This window comes from Ovis canadensis, chromosome 3 (assembly GCF_042477335.2).
Source record: "Ovis canadensis isolate MfBH-ARS-UI-01 breed Bighorn chromosome 3, ARS-UI_OviCan_v2, whole genome shotgun sequence".
NCBI classification, from domain to species: domain Eukaryota; kingdom Metazoa; phylum Chordata; class Mammalia; order Artiodactyla; family Bovidae; genus Ovis; species Ovis canadensis.
The window spans coordinates 76995551-77012983 of record NC_091247.1 but is presented as its reverse complement, the minus strand read 5'-3'; the positions used below and the strand labels follow the sequence as shown (position 1 = coordinate 77012983).

Sequence of the window (17433 nt, the reverse complement as noted above, 5' to 3'; positions counted from 1 at the left end):
GGCAGAGCAGTTCTCCTGGGCTCCTTACCCTGCTGCTCTCTAACTAGGTGCCCCTTTCCAATAAAGTCTCTTTCTTCATCAGCACATGTATCTCCTTGGACAGTTCATTTCCAAGTGTTAGACAAGAGTCCACTCTTGGGCTCTGGAAGGGTGCCCCCTCCTGCAACAAAATTGGAGCGTATTTTGCAGACTGAGCTGACCCAATTTGATGACGAATACGGAAGATTAGAGAGAAAGGAATCAGGACAGCTCCTTATGAGGGCGCCAATGGTTGAGATGTAGAAGACTGGAATAGAGCAGAAATCAAGGGTTCTACTTTGGTCTTCTTAAACTTTGATACATACTAGACCTCCACGCAGAGATGCCAGTTAGGCTGTTGGACCTCCAGTCTTGAAATATAGTGTGGAAGATTGGGGTTTTCATCTAGAAGTCATCAGAAGACAGATGGGGTTTAAAGCCAACGGTGTTGAAGGGGCTCAAAGAATGTTACCCCAAAATATTCAGCATTGGCATAAGGATTATTCTGGGCTAGAGGCAATAGAGAAACAACACACACAGGAAAAGCTCTCCACCCTTCCCTATAAGCCCAAAGGTAAGGTATAAATTTTCCTTTGTGAAGGTGTCCCCCCTCCTCTCAACTATAGCAGGAAAGAAGAACAACTCTTAATCACCAGAGACACTTCTCACCCTAAGACTGCAAGAGATGGAGTCTGCACAACAAAGCTTAGTAAAATAACCCTTACCTTCCATTGAAAAAGGTTTTTTTGAAAGTGTTAGTCACTCAGTCATGTCCTATTCTTTATGACCCCATGAACTGTAGCCTGCCAGGCTCCTCTGTCCATAAATTTTCCCCATGTTTACCTTCTCACAGCCTATTGCTCCTAGAAGCCCAAACGCTTCTCTGTTCCTTATTATTTCTCCACAATTTACAGCTTTGTGAAAATGGCATATAAGCCCCAGGCTTAATTGCTCCTTCTTTGGGTCTTCAATTCTTTCCTATAAAGGCCTCCATATGCATACATAATAAGCCTTTTCTTATGTTCATCTCTTTCATCAGTTTAATTTGCAGTACTCCAGGTTTAGAACCTAAGGGGGCAGAAGAAAAAAGTTTTCCTCTCCTACAGGTTGAGTGACAAGGTCTGGAAAGAGAATCCAGGGAGAAAGGGACCCTCTAACAATAAGACAGCAGAGAGGAGAGGTTTCAGCAAAGGAGACTGGATGGCAGCCAGTGAGGGTCAAGAAGTGCATGGTGCCTCAAAAGCCGAGAGAAAAGAGGATATCAGGGAGGAATGGTCAGTGGTGTCAAATGTTGCTGAGATGCTGAGTAAGATGAAGACGGGGAAGTCATCACTGGTATTATAGAAAGGATGCCATGGGGGATCTTACAAGAGCATACTCAGTGGAAATATCAGGCTGGACTCTGGTTGGAGGTGGATCCGGTGGAGGAAGAGAGATGTTGACTACTCTTTTGAGATGTTTTCCTGTAAAAAGGAGCAGCGAAATGGGGAGGTAGCTGGAGGATGATGCAAAGGGTCAAGGGAGGGGTCTATTAAGAAGGAAGAAAATACAGCATGTTTGCATACTGGAGGACAGACCAACAGTGCCTGGTGTGTGTAATGGCAAAAACAAAGTCTTTGAGAAAGCTGGACAGGATGAGACCCAGTGAGGCAGGCATTTGAAAGTGGGCAGTCCATCTGCTGTTTTAAGGGAGAGGCAGCTCCACATGATGAACAGATTTGGAATTGTAAAGATGAAAGAGTCTCTGTGTGATTACTTTTATTTTCTCAATGAAGAGTGAGCAGAGAGTGAGGGGTGTGGGAGGCTAGGAAGTCAGCCTCCCTGGGAAGAAGAGGAATAAGCGGTAAACTGACACAGTAGGAAGATAGGAGGAGGGTCTGCCAGGATGGAGTGTCTGGCTGGTCCCCAGGGTCATTAATTTAAACTTGGACTGGTCAGCATCACATGGAGCAGGTTGGGCACAGGTAAGGAATGGGTGGAAAGGTGGTATTTTGATGGTACCAGGGTAGGTATAGGGACACAATGCAGGGAGAGAGGGGCAAGGAGGCTAGGGGTCCTTGCAGAGAGAGTGAATCTAAGGGTTAGGAAAGAAAGGAGGGCCCAAAGAAAATGATGGAAACCTCAGAGTAGGAGACTACAGGTTTGGGGTCTGAGGAATCCTATATTGGGGCAACAGAGGATGTGAGTGGAAAAGCGGGAGGTGGTGACCAGAAGGTGGGCTTTGAAGGCAGTGCAGCTCACTAGTCATAGCTTTGAAGGCAGTGCAGTTCACTGGTCATGGATGGAACAGAGGACTTGCTGGAGGGAGATAGAGGGAAACACTGCTATAGATGAGATGGTCAAGGAATGTGAGGCTGGGGTCTTGGATGGGTCATGCCTGGGAGATTGGACAGGGGTGGAGATGAAGGCAGTGAGCCGGACTTCTTAAGTGAGTGGTCAGGAGATGTTCCCTGGCAACCCCACTAGTGAATGACAGAGCCGGAATCCTAAGGCAGGCCAGGGTCCTCGGCACTTGCCCGTAATCACTACACTACCCTGAAAACTGTGTCTTGGTGATGCAAATTTATTCATTCTTAACATGGAGGCACCTACAGGACCAGCCTGCCTGGCTGAATAATGCACAGCAATGAGCTTTATAACGCACTTTCCCCATGTTGGGCATATGCTCTGTTGGTTGGACCACTCCAGCGGACCTGAGCAACTCCAGTCAGAACAAGGCACACCTCTCACATCAGCTCTTGAAATCCATGCCTCTGAACTGCCCACTGGTCAAGTGTAACGTTTGCGAATTTGACCAGAACCCCTTGACTTTAGGGACTGGGCTGCTCAGAGATCTGGGGTCTGTGTAGCAATGGCAGAAAGGGGACTTGATGTGGCTGCTGGCTTCCTGACACACCGGCTGCGTGCTCCATCTCACTTGAAATGCACTGGTGACCCTGGCTACTTACAGACTCACCAGAGTGAATCCCTCTGCAAACTGAAGCTTTCTTTTACAAAGTGAATCATCATCTGATTAAGTGGAGATTTTCGTATTTTACTTTTTTGTCAAACTGGTGTCTAAGTAGAGTTGAAAATCTTGGAAATGACCAATTATTCAAATTTATGTTCATTCCACAAGTATTCATGGAGCCCCTCCCTTCCATGTGCCAAGCCCAGTGCCAGGCATGGGGAGATGGAGCAGAGAACAGGAGAGAGAGGCTCTGGGTATTGGGAAGGTCAGGCCCTGCAGTTCCACTCAACATGGGCAGTTTTGTGTTTTCTTTTCCCTCCCTGGCCCGGGCTGTCCCTGCAGCTTTTCTGGCAGGTCCTGGTGTGAGCAGCTCACCACGAGGCGTTCAGAATGCAGAACACTTGGCAGCAAGGGGATGAGATCGTGGCCATTTGGAAAGGATTAGGGAGAAGTCACGCGGAGTGCGATTTGAGGCTTATGTTTATTTCAACTGTAACTTTCCAGAAAGCTGGGACACCCCATTCCAATAAAAGCTTTCCCAAGTATTTTTAGAGGCATTGTGATGGTGCTCGGCTGTGTGGATGAGGTGGTTTTCTGGATTTGTGGAACTGCATTTAGTTACTTATAAAACTTCTGTTCAATTTATGAGCCAACATCTGGTTTCTAAGGGGTGTGCCATGGGCTAGTGATGGAGAAGGCAGAGATATTGAACTGAGAGGCAGAATTCAGCATGGCTTCCTTGTGGCCAGAAGCTGCAGCGACAGCCAGGGCCAGATGGGCCATCTGGGTTGGTGGGAGAGCTGGGACCAGAAGCCTGGCTTCATTGTTCAGAACTGAACTTTTCCCACTACTCCTGGGGCACTGGGGCTGAGGCTCAGAATCAGCTGGTTTGGTTTCACTCCAGTAATTCTGCTGGGCCCCAGGCAGGGTAGGACAAGGACCCGGCTGACTCAGAGAGCCACGGAGACAGCACTGTTCGCCAGGGGAGCCCCAGCCAGAGCGAGCTGGCTGTCTGCTGCACACCTGCCAGCCACTGAGAGATCGTTAAACCAGTGGCCCGGCAGAAGGGCCAGTGCACAGCCAGCCCCTCTGGCTCCACAGGGCAGGGAGGGAAAGGCAGGCACTGGGAGGTTCCTGGAGCCCAGCCTGCACCCAGCTTTTTCCACTCTCTTTTTATTATTTCCAGCAGTCCAAGGTTTTCAGTTACTCACACTCATTTATTCATTCCATCCATTCAACATACGTTGATTAATCGCCGACTTTGTGCCAAGCATTCTGCTCCATGATTTGCAGAAACTACCTCTTTGATTTTTAATTATCTCCATCTCCAAACACGGTGCCCACTTCATAGTAGTCATTCAATGCATGGCTGCTGCCATATGGCTATCACTGTCATTAACTAGCGGTGACAGGCAAGACTAAGACAGGGCTCCTGACCTGGAGGAAGGAGAAAGGACACCTACTGGGTTCTGGGTCCTGTGCCAGACTTTGCTATACCTTATCCCATTGCACAGAGTCTGGCATTATTGCCAGGGAAACTGGCATAGAAACAGATAATGACCACGTGTCTTGGGGCAGTAAGAGGGGCTCCTAGAAGGTCTTGCTCTCATGGTCTCATCTGAGCTGCAGCTTGAAAACCAAGTTCATTTGGTGGAAAACGGAAAGAAAGGGAAGACCATCCAGGTGGAGAAAACAGCATGAGCAATGGCCTGGAGCCTGAATGCGCCTGGAGTTCAGGGGTGGGGCTGTGTGGGGTGGCCAGAAGTTGAGAGTGGCTAGAGTCGGGGGTGTACTGGTGGATCCTTGGTTTCATGCATTCCCTCAGTGTCTGAGCAGGTCTGCCTCTAAGACATGACCTTGGATAGTCCTGAGCTGGCCATGTCCCCAGACTTTCCTGGCTGGTGTGCTCAAGTGCGGACCTTCGGGTTATTTGCTTTTCTGTTCCCATCTCTCCTTGGCCACCGCTGCTATCCCAAGTACAAGGCTGAGGGCCCTCAGGTCATGAGGTCCTTTCTCTGGGCAGGAGCTTGGTGCAATGGGCCCTTAACGTTCCCATCAACACAGCTCCTAGAGTTGTAGTGAGCTCTGCACAGAGTACCATGTTCATCCACACTCTTGCCTGCCTGCAGCCTCCCTCAGAAAGGATGCATGGGGGTGTGGGGTGGAAAGCAGGCAGCCCTCAGCTCAGCGTAGCCACTGGGGCCACAAGGAGCACAGCAGAACCAAATCCAAATCCCTAAACTGTGCCTGAGCCCTTGCTGACAGAGCCTCACATTCACTTCCTTTGCCCCCACTACCCAGCAGACCCTAGACTGGGCTGGGACTTGCCTCCCTCTGTGGCTGTGCATGGCTCGGGGTAACAGAGAGGTTGTTGCGCAGTCAGGGCTCCTGAATCCTCTATCCTGCCACTGATTTCTTTGCTGTGTAATCCTAGGCAACTTGCTTAACCTCTCTGAGCTGTCTCATCATCTGTGAAATGGGAATACAGCATTCTCTTTGCTGTTCTGGGATTTGGGGAAAGATTCCTGAGTAAACACAGGTAAAAACACTATAAATGCACAAACATAACACATGTGCTTGGGGGGTGGGTGATAATCAAAGAGATCAGAGATGCTTCAGTTACCCTCTGCTTCAGTTACCCTCTGCTCCCTCCTGGTAGGGTGCAGTCTGGAGAGGGACCTGCTGGCAGGCTCTGCAGCCTCACCTCTCCTGCCCTAGACCTGGGGATGCAGTCTCCACCCTTCGGGGGAGCTGAGGAGCTCCAGGGTGAAGGGAGTAGCAGCACCCTGGCTCCCCCTACAATGGGGTGACACCATAATGCCATCCTACAACTGCCTCTCCGCACGGTCCCAACACCAGACCCGCCTCAGAGAAGCATGGTGAGGCCTGGCCTGAGCCATGTCTGGTCTCTCTGCTGGTCTCAGCTCCACTACCTCCCCCTAAGCCCAGGCTTTGCCAAGAGGCCCCGGCCCACCAAACCCAGAGGGTGGGCAGCGGGGGATAGAGGGTGGCTTCCCAGGGCTCTGCTTGAGGGGTGAGGACCAGAGACACAGCAGGGACCCCGTCTAAACCACCATTCAGTCCCTCGTTCAGTTATTCACCAATCTTCTTTTAAAAGATCGAACAGCACACACACGAGGCATTAAAAATGCCAGTTGAAGACCCAAAGAAAATGCATTTTAAAGAGCACCCTCCCAGGTCAGTTATGCAACAGCCCCAGACAGCAATGCGCCCCAGAGATGGTGGCCCATGAGAGGGTGGTAGCTGCCACAGGGCAGGGGCAGCGAGACCCAGAGGGCTGGACGCAGAACGGTGGGTCAGGGCTGGACGCAGCTTCCCTTTGCGCAAGGGGGCAGTGCAGGGCTCGCCCATGAGGCTCACCCTGTTCTGAGGGGCTGATGCTTTCTCAGGGCTTACCAGGCTCTGCACACACAGATTAGCTCCTTCTTCCCTGTGGGCGCCCATGGGCAGGGAGCATTGCTATCCTCACTTCTCAGAGGAGGAAACTGGGGTGAGAAGAGGCTTGCCCTCTCACTAGGAGCGGATGGCCCGGAAGTGGCAGAATTGGGACTGGGACCCAGTCTGCAGAGTTGGTGTGCTTAGCCTGCACTGAGTGCACCAGAGGATGTGAGTGAGCAGCCCTCCCAGATATGAGAACATCAGAGCTGGAAGGCACCCGGGTGACCCCAGCACTCCCTACTTTTAGGAATGAAGACACTGTGGCCCCACCTGGTGACCGGTCCTGCTCACAGCTGTGCAGCCAGTGAGGGGCAGAGCGGGTCTAGGCTGCAGTCCCTGACTCACTGCTGCTTCTTTACACCCATGCTGCGTCCAGTGCAGTCTGGGAACTGAGAATATGGGCATCTCTGGGAGCTAGTGAGGAATGCAGAGTCTCAGGGTCCACCCAGACCTCCTGAAACTGACACTCGTACTATGATCAGAGCTAATAATTTGGATACTGTCTTGATTGAGAAGCACTGCTCTGTGTGGCCCACCTTCTTGGTCGGCAGTATCTGTTACTGGGAAAATAATGCCGTTGTGTCCAGACACTGTAAGACTTCAGCTACTGTCTGTTTTCTGTAATAGGTGGCTTGCTGTTTTTTGTTGACAAAAAGGTATAAATGCTTGGGGAAAGTTCTAGAGGATTTTTACAGTGTTATGCAGCTGGAATATTCTAGAGATAGGTATTTGCTCCATGTGGCACAATTCTGGGTCAGTCCAGGCTGGGGTCCTTGGGCACAGTCAGGACCAAAGGGATGCACCCCCTCCATCAGCTGGCTTGGCCCAGAAGTGGTGGCAGACATCCCTGGGAACACAGGGGACGGGAAGGAAGAGGCCCCAGGTATTCCCTCTCTGTCTTTGATGGCTGGGAAGCTGTTCCTGTTTTCCTTCCTGCCCTTCTCCACTCACCCAAATTTCCCAAAGAAAGTGGCCCTCAGTAAAGCATGGGAGGCTGAAGATGCTGAAGCCACTGCCTTGTTCAGGGGTCAGCTCAGTCCCAGGGACTGAGAGCAATCCTGGAGAAAACCAAGTGGACCTGTGGCTGTTTCCATGGAGCACTTTGCTGGGTAACTGTCTCTTCTAGCCTCTGTAGAGGTTGTAGGCTCAGCTCAGGAGAGATCAGACAGTCCTTCACTCCAAAGGGACTGACCCCAAGAGCCAGGGATGAAGAGGGCAGTGTCTCCTAACTATCAATTTCACTGCTGGAATTCAACCCAAGGAGATATTGCATGAACAAAAGGCCATCTGCATAAAGACAATCACTGTGGTATTACTCAAAATAGCCCCCCAAACAGAACCACAGCCAGATACCCAACAACAGGGGTAATAAATTGTAGCACACCATTTGGATAGAATATTAGGCACTCATTAAAGTTAGCATGCGGTGCTTCCCTGGTGGTCCAATGGTTAAGAATCCATCTTACAAGGCAGGGGACACCGGTTCGATCTCTGGTCTGGGAAGATCCCAGACCAGAGCAACTACGCCCCTGCGCCATAGCTACTGAGCCTGTGCCCTAGAGCCCACAAACCGCAACCACTGAGCCCACGCACTGCAACTCCTGAAGCCCATGCACCAGAGCCTGTGCTCCACACTAAGAGAGAAGCCACCCCAAGGAGAAACCAGCAAACCACAGTGAAGAGTAGCCCTGCTCGCTGCAACTAGAGAAAGTCCACGTGCGGCAACGAAGACACACCGCGGCTAAAAAATACATAAATAAAATTAGTGTGTGAAGGACACGTGGAAAGATGGAAACAACACTGATGATATTATAAAGTGTTAGACCAAAAGCAGCTCAGCACCTGTCAATTCGTTTCCTTTCATTTTCCTACAAAAGAAAGAACTGCAAGGGAACTTGCAAAAATGAAAACAGTTATATGAGGGCAGAGCATTATGAGTTATCATAATTACTGACTATTTACGATGTGCTGGGTCCAGTGCTGGTTGCTGAGGAAGGAGCAATGAATTAGAATGCATTTTCCTCGCTGTCCATCTAGAGTTTCAAATCTAATGATGGATTCCTCCCCCAAGATGTCCTTCAAAGTTGTCACAGCGTCATCTTCCAATTAAAAAAAAAAAACTGATGAGAGAAATAAGCAAAGAAAGGTGCTCCTCTCCTTCTGAGTAATGTATTTCACTCCTGGCATCAGAGCCAGCTCCAGCTGGATTACATACATGTCAGAAGAAAACCAAATGTAAATGGGGGTAGTGGCATTTCGGTCTTATAATGTCTTAGTTTCCTTTGAAACAAAAACATTTTAAAAACTCCATGTTAAAAAGGAAGAAAAAAGTTAGAACTTGTTACTAATCTTGCAGTTGAATAATTAAGTATGCCTAATTCTGAAAGTAGCAAGCTGAATTATGCAGTGCCAAAAGTGCCATCTCTAATACCTACACCATCCCGGCTACAGCACCGTGGTTTTAGCTTTACAGCTCAAATACGCTGCCAGAAAACCTAATAAAAGGAAGCAAAAATATTTCTCTTTATATCAAGCTGCCATTTGAGAGAGACTTTTAAATATGTTCTTCCCTATGTGTAAATCTGACAGCAGTTGCATAATTAAAACCCCAGTGGAGAGTTTCCTTTTAATCTTTTCAAAGTAAACCAATAAAACATCCTTTAGGATGTGAAATGACGGATTAATACTCTTTCTATATTTGAATATCATTCACCTAGGGGCTGCCTCCAAGAATACGGTGTAGTATTAAAGAACACCAGTTACTGTCTTTATCTTTAGGACTTCAAGTTATCATGGGAGATGCAGACAACACGCCAAAGGTGAGACAGGCGTGGTTGTGAGTTCTGCTTGCTTAGGATTTTGTTAAATGGAGGAATGAATAACTGGATGCATTTACATTAAAACAAACTTGATTTCATCTCCTTGGGAATATGTCATAGAGCATAAACGGGAGAAATAATTGCCCAGGATTTCAGTTCAGTGTAAGCAATCAATATGAATAATTTAGACCACAAAGTGGATTTTCATTTTACTTGAGCTATTCAGACTGAATTTCTATTCAGCCTCAACTACCACTGAACAATCACTGGCAAATCTTCCCACTGGGTCTATGTTGCGTGGACACACATGTGTTTCACAATTGCAAATTACCTAGCTCCAGATATGGGCCTTGTTCAAGCCAACTGTCAGGGCAAATATTGCCCCTCATCAGCACGTTTCATCTAACCTGAGTATACACAGTCACGCCTAAGTTTTTCCTCGATCTCTCCCTACACACACACACACACACACACACGCACACGCACACGCACACGCACACGCACACGCACACGCACACACACACACACACACACACTGGTGCAAAAGAAGGCAGAGAGCAAGTGGCTACTGTTCTTGGAACAGAATTCACCCAAGTGTCTCCTACTCGCTAGCGTTTCTGCCTCTGACCTTCTTGGTGCTGGCTCTTGTCTTCCCAGCTGTCTAAGACTTGCCAGATGCTTCTTTCTAGCCTGTTTGACTTCTAAGATGTGTCTGATCCTTCAAGCTCTCTCTGGACTTAATTGTTGGCCTGACCAACAGACCAGTCCGTATGGTCAGCCCTGCTGTGGTGTCAGACATGCACACACATTATCAAATACTTCAGCCTCAAATAAGAATGTGCCCACCAATTATATGAACGAAACTGGTGGGATAAACACAGCATATCTTGGATTCTGGACCCAGCTGAACACATAATTAACTGTGACCTGAGACAGATCCCTTAACACTCTGAGCCACATGGGACTGGACCAAAGGCCTCCTCCTTGTTCCAATCATCATCAGTGAGGCTAGCCAAGATGTGGCGCCCACAAACACTGCAATTCAGCTGCCCTGGTTGGAATGTGCTTCAACCCTTGCCTGTTAGAATAAGCTTTAACCTTTCAAAATATAGCACTCAGGGCCTGATGTACACATTATATCATAATATATCATATTTATGGGACAAATGATGGCACAGTTTTCTACACTAAGGTCTAGACAAATCTGTTAGCTGGTCTACACAATACAAGAAAACGTCCATATTGCTGCATGGACCATACACATTGTGATATTCAAATAAAACTTAGTGCATGCTAATTTTCCTCTTCACTGGGTGAGATGGTAGATATCGAATCCTGACAGCCCATTTTGGACTCAGCTTTGGCTCCCTGAGCTGCTGAATCCATAAAAGCATCAGTAGTGATAATCATTCTCTCTGAAGACTCAGGGTATTTAAGGGAAAGGAACTATATAAACAGAAGTGAAACTGACGTATGTAGGTCTTTACTTAAATTTCATCCAAGTACATTTTTGCAAAAGAAGACTGAAATAAAAATCATGCTACTTCAGGATTCAGCAGAACTTATCTAACTGCCTGAGACCACAACAGCAGGTGGATCACTGGCAGAGACCCGGCTACCTACGTGGCCCTCTTGGCACCTCTGCAAAGGGGGCTAGTTGAATGCTGAGCTGTTCACCAGCTGATTCTGGTCCCTAAATGCAGCTCTTATCCGAGATGAATGTCTCTCTGCAGCAGAATTTGGAAACAATGTGCTGGGTCATTTGTAACATAGCCACAAGCTTCAGCATAGTCCTCCTACAAGGCTTGCCTACATTCCCAAACACAAATCAAGAAAGAGAACATAGTTTCTTTCTGCTTGACTAAAAAACAGCCAATCCTGCCAGTAGATTAAAGGCTCCGCTTGGAACAATTTGCCAACATGTTGACTTAATTTCATGCATAGGGCTGAAGAGAAGCTGTAGAAGCCATGGCTGGGCAGTGAATTAAGCCAGTGAATGAAGAATAAAGAAGGGAGCTCATCAGAAAGGCACAGAGACCACAGGTCCCTGGAATGAGGCCCCATCAAGACGGACTTGCGGCCTGTAGGGGAAGGGGACACTGCTGTCACCTTTTCCCTTAACCAGTGGGTCCCATTAGGAAGCCAAAGTCAGAGCACACCGCCGGGACAGAAATGCTGTGACTGTCCAATATGTGCACAGGTGTGCCTCTAGGTGAAAGCAAATGGGTGTGTTTAAAAGAGGAAGAGCATAAATCAATAATGAGCTATGAACACATGATGTCATCAGGACTAAGCATCTTTAGCACTTTTAAAGCACTTAAAAAAAACTGGTTGCTATAGCAACTTGATGCAGTTCTTAAAAGGGGATTTTTTTAAGGGGGTCATTTTATATCTTCAATCACCATAACAACATGATATAGCTTTTACAGGGTATTTTAATCCAGTTTGTTTGTGCTTTGGACTTGGGCCATATTTGCCTTTTCTATTTTAAGTCATCAGATCAAACATGACACATGAAAATTCATTGAAAAGAAGTCCTTTCGTAGACTATACATATACGCTCAGAGAGCCATCTCTAGCTGCTCATGTTCTGCACATGGATGCAGTCTTTCTGCCTTCCAGCAGCCATCTGCAATGGCTTACATTGGGCAGTTAGTCCATACCCCATCTCTAAGCTGGTGTACCACTTTCCAGGCCAGAATTCACCCAGAGAAGGCTGCCTACGAAATCCTTCAACCTTTCATTCCTGTGAGTCCCGTCCCCTCTGCCAAACTACCACCAGCAGATAGTGCTCTGGGGTGACTGGAAGCAAGAGCAGCCAAATGTTTTTTTCACCCTGGGCCTCGAAGGAGGAGTGGATGAGACAGAGTCATGCCAAAGTGACAATCTTGTATTTATTCTGCACTCTATACAGTAATGGGAGGAGATCTGTTTCACATGACACTCAGGGAAATGGGGGGATGGAGAAAGCGGGTAAGAGAAGAGAGACAGAGACAGGGCGGAGTGGGGAGCAGTGGTGGCTCCTGAATCTCTATAGAAGAAGCTCAGAGAAGGGGCAAAGAAGTGGGCTGAGGGGCTTCAAGGAACATTTACACAGCGTTTCTTGCACAGTCACAGAACCATGAGCTGTTTTTACCGAAAATAAGAGGAAGGAATGACGGAAAGAATAGAGAAACTAACCCCTGCATACAAGCTACCCCTTGGTGCCAATATTTATTGGGAAAGATAACAAGGTTACAAAGAAAAGAGGTCAAGAAATTGGAGGGAAATTGCCGGGTGGGTAGTAAGGGCAGAAAACCAGAATCAGAGCAGCTGAAGTCCTATTCTCCAAGTCTAATGGGCTTTTTGCTCTGGGAAGGGATGGTACAGACTGTAGGAAAAAGGTGGAAGGAGACCTTGGGGATTAGTCTGGAAAATGGTCACCTTTTCCAAGGTAAGGGGTCTAGAGGACTCAGGGAAAACGCGTGGGAAAAGAAAGAAGAAGAGAGGGAAAAGAGATAAAAACGCTGAGTGGAGGGAGAAAGGGCTTTCCAGATTACCTGGACGAGGAAACCGAGGACCGGGAGCCGTGAGAAATAAGAAGGAAGCCCCAGCCCCCTCATACATACTCTCCCTTGTCCTTTTCAGAAGCGAACACTGAGGCACAGGAGGTTAGGTCACGGAGTTGGCAAGTGCTGGAGTGCAGGTGGCCCCCAGTCTGCCCTCTGCCCAGGTGAGTGTTCTCCCCGTTTGGCCTCTCTGCCAGGCAGTCAGTCACCGCTGGGTGAGCGCCAGGGATGGGACTTTCAGGCCACCTCCCGCGCCGAAAGCCAGTAAAGAAGACGAGGCAGGAAGAGAGGGACTGGCGGGGAGGAGAGGGCACGATGAAAGTAGGCACTCGGGCGTTAGAAGGGAAGAGGGAGCCGAGGAACGCGGCTAGAGCCCCGGAGCAGTGGAAAGGGCGGCAGGTGAAAGACGCGGAAAGGAAAGTCGCGCGCCGGGCGCGTAGCTCACCTATGGTCGACACCACTGTGCCCACGAAGTAGAAGGCGCCGGGGAAGTCCCAGCGCGGGCGCAGCGCATCGGCTCGGACGCCGGCTGCCAGCGCGGCCTCGTAGTGCCGGAGGAAGGCGCGCAGCTCCGGCTCGGCCACGCCGTGCGCCGCGCTGAAGTTGCGCAGCGTGGCGCCCCAGCGCGCCCGTGCCTCCGCCTCGCCCGGGCTCTCGAGTGCCGAGAAGACGGTGGCGCCCGCCACCAGGTAGAGGCCGATGAGCGCCGCCAGCAGCACGAAGCGGCCCGTGTCCTCGTTGAGGTGTGAGCGGCGGCAGCAGCAGCAACAGCAGGAGGGGCGCGGCAGGCGGCGGCGGCAGCGGCGAGGCGGGGGCCGGGGGCTGCGGGAGGACATGGTCCGGAGCTCAGCCCCGGGGCTGGGGCGGCGCTCGGGGCCCGGGCCGCGACATCCCCCCCGCGGGAGCAGAAACGTGAGGATGGTGACCAGGGGACTGGGGCCGCCGCGGAGCAGCCCGGACGGCAGGGCACCTTCGCCTCCTCCTCGGCGCTCAGGCCGCACACGGGTCCCGCGGCCCTTCGGGCCCCAGAGCTGGGGCGCTCCTCTCCGCGCCCCGACGCCTGGCCGGCTCCCGCGGCTCCTCACCCACCGCCCTCGGGCGAGGGGGTCTCAAGGTAGGCCCCTGCCGCCTTGTGGCCGGAGTCCGCGGGGCCCCGGGCCTCATACTCCCCTCCAGACAGGCCGCAGGCTGCGGGCGGGGCGGGCTCTTGAGCCCGGGCGCCTAGGACTGGGACAGGGCAGCAGGGCACGGAGAGAGACCCCGGGGGCGTCCCATGAGGCGTTCCCGGCCGAGCGGCTCCCAGACGCAGGCTCCGTGGGCAGTCCAGCTCCCGCCCCCGGGCTTGAGCTGGCGGCGTCGGCTTCGGAGCCTTGGAACCGAGCAGAGTCCGGGGAAGCGCTCCCTTTCCAGCTCCAGCCGGAGAGCCGCCCGCCACGGAGAGGCGGAGTCACCGGCGCCCGGGGCGGGGTGTTGGGGGGGTGGGGAGTAAGGACGGGAGAGAAGGGGTGGGGAGCTGGGCTCCTGCGACGCCTTCCCGGTCGTTCTGGTGACACCAATGCGGGGCACCGAAGCAGGTGTCCGGGCTGCGGTGCAGCTACCACCCCGCCGGAGAACACCATCCAGTCCTTCCCTGCGCTTTGGCCCCGAAATCCCTCCCTATGTCCAAGCGGCAGCCAAACTTTGCTCAACTTGACGTTGCCCTGCGGTCTCAGGTGCTGGAGGCCGAAAAACGCTAGTTCCCCAACACCGTGTTCTCGGGCTCCGGTCCGAAGTTTAAGTTCCCTTTCGCTCTCTTCTTCCTGGATCCATCCACAGCGCCCGGCCTCGGAGAGTTCCTTCGGGGGAAAGGATCCTACTTAGGAGCGGGGGTGGGGTCATTGGGCTCCGGGCGGCGGGAGAACGAGGGCGTCTCCTCCCCCTGCCGACCGAGCGGGCGGCCGGCGTCAGCACCGCGGACAGCGCATCGGTGCCGCAGCCGCGGGGCGGGCGGCGCTCGGGCTGCGGGGACCCGCGGCACCGGCCCAGCCGGTCACCCTGATGCGCTACGCTCCCCAAACCCTCTCTTCCCCTTTCTGCCTCCCGTGTGTCCCCTCGACCCCTAAGGCAGGTGCGGTCGCTGAAGCAGAGTGCTGACAGGGCGGGGACGCTGCGGAATAGAGACGGGGGAGGAGTCAAGCGCGAGTAGGGGACCAAGGTGCCTCGGGAGGAGGGAGCGTTCAGGCCCACCCGGCTGCAGGATCTCCGTTCGTCACCTCTACCCTCTGGTCCTTCGACCCAGGGTGGTGGGAGACCCTGGTTAAGATCCTGGAGGCGGCAGGGTGGGTAGAGGAGATGTAGGGAGAGCTCGCTTACCAGCTCCCCCAGGCCAGCAGTGGGAAGGCTGTGTTCTTGAGCCCTGAGGGGGAGGGTGTGTGTCTGGGCCGGATATCTTCGCCCCTCTCCGCCCCGCCGCAACAGGGGAACACTGTGCGGGGCTCAGCCCTACCGCTGGAGCTTCTTCGCCCAGACGCAGGCCGGCTTTGCCTGGATCTCTTAAGTTCTGTGTCGAGGAATGCCCTTGGAACAGACAGAAAACTGTCCTCTTCTGGCAGCCAGCCCCTTCGCTGTCCGTCCCCCTTCCACAGGAGAGGGGGACCCTGAATAATGATGAGATGATGCAAACGACAGAAAATGAAGATAATGATGGGGACTGTGCTTAGATACCCTAGATGGGTGAACTGTGAGGAAATCCAAAACCAGCCCCTCACCCCAAATCTCAGGCTGTCTGACTTCTACAATAGAAAATATTCAAGCTAAGTTCCACCCAAAGTAGTGGCATCGTCAGTCCCCTAAGTGTCAAGGAACTCAAAGTGGTTCTTGAGCAAGCCTCCACCATTCACTGAGCATTTCAAAGCCTGGTAACGCTTCTAACCCATGCCCTGACAGAAAGAGTGGAGGCCGGGGGTACAAGAGAGCTGTCCAGAAGCTGAAAGGCATTGGACTTGAGATACTGCTTTTCCCAAACCAGGACACATCAGAGACTTGGCTCTTCTTAGAAATTCTACTCCAGTTTATAGATGGAGCCAACTGTACTCTCCTTTGTGTTAGAGAAGGGACAAATGGGAGAGGCTCTACCACTAACAGAGTCAGAAGCAGCCTTACTGGTCCTGGATTGCATGTGGTTAGTTTTACAGTGGTCTTCTCAGAAAGGGTCAGGGGAACCTTTGAGTGAGGGGAAAGCATCTCATCCACTGAGAATACAGAGCCCTCTCTTTTTCTGAAGCACAGTGGGAGCCTTATGTAAACACAAGTCATTGCCATTGCAGACTATTGTTATTATTGACAAAATACACCTTCAATTATTCTCTCCAAGCCTTTGCCTCCCCTGGGCTCACTACTGGTGTCATCACCCTAGCCTGTTCCTCCATCCCTATAATAACCCTGTCTCTACAAGCTCCTGCAGGTAGGGAGGACAGCCTAGCCATGGGCCTCCAGGGCTGGATTCCACTTGACTGGTTAGCTCTGACAGAAGGCCTACAAGTGTCATTCCAGGAGTTGGCCCTAGAGTCTCCAGATGAAGCTGAAGGGCATTGCCAGATCTCTCGGTGGTTTTCTCTGCCCAGACTCCCAGGGCAGGAACAGAGTGCTTTGCTGCAGTGTTCTGTGCCTCTGGACTTTCTCCTTACCCATTTGGCAGAGGGCCTGCCTTGTCCTCCAGCTTGTTATTCTAGCTTGATTAGTAGCAAACCCCTGGCATCAATCTCAGCTCTGAATGACCTAATTGATTTATATAATAGGGAAATGATCACTTCCCTGAACATAGACTTGGGTCCTTTGGGGAACCAGCACCATGATGAATGATGCCTTTGCCCACTGAATCAATGTAAGTCACCAGCTTCCAGCTGGCTATCCACAAAGCTTTAACCTCAACCTTGAATTGCTGCAACAGCCTCCAAAATGGGGGCTTGCTATCATAAATATGTCCATGCTTCTGTCTATCCTGCCTGTACCTGCCTGTCATTACCCTGATCATGTCCATTTGATCTGATCATGTCCCTAGACTACAGTCTCCAAAGGTTCCTTCAAAACTATAAAAATTTAGTCTTTAAACCCTTGGTGGCTGCTCTTCAAAGACCTTGATGATGTAATTCCCATCGAATCATTACAACCTCACCTTCTAGTACTCGCTACTTATTCCCCAAATACTTCATACTCAGCCCAATCACCAGTGCTTTGCTTATGCTGTGGCCCCTGCTGGAGTGCCATCTTCTTTCTCTTCTTCTCCAGCTGTTTGTGTGTACAGCTCAACTCAGGTTAGAGTTCTCCCAGAAAACTTTTTCTTTATAGGGTATTTTGACCCAATCACATTGATTGCTGTAGATCATTTGATTCTGAATGTCCTCATGAACTTTAGACAAGACACTTGAGCAGATACACACTCTGTCTTCTCTCCCTGTCTCTCTCTGTGTCTTTCTGTACTTTGTAAAAGAAAACACAATGGAAGGAGTGTTAGTCAAGAAAATTAGGTCAGGTCAAGTGCAATCAAATGATGATTCTACTCCTAGGTATATATCGAAATAAATGAAAACATACATTCATGTGAAAACTTGAGTGTGGATATTCATAGTAGCATTATTCACAGAAGTGTAAACAACCCGTA

General features: G+C 50.9%; 1 protein-coding gene across 1 annotated transcript in view; it reads right to left on the bottom strand.

Moving 5' to 3' along the window:
- KCNK12 (potassium two pore domain channel subfamily K member 12) overlaps positions 1 to 14623 on the bottom strand; it is a 51758-nt gene extending 37135 nt beyond the window's left edge. Inside the window, exon 1 of the mRNA XM_069580456.1 lies at positions 13240 to 14623. Coding sequence (XP_069436557.1) covers positions 13240 to 13630 — 391 coding nt within the window. The 5' untranslated portion in view covers positions 13631 to 14623. The remainder of the gene's footprint in view (positions 1 to 13239) is intronic.
- Positions 14624 to 17433: the final 2810 nt, after the last annotated feature.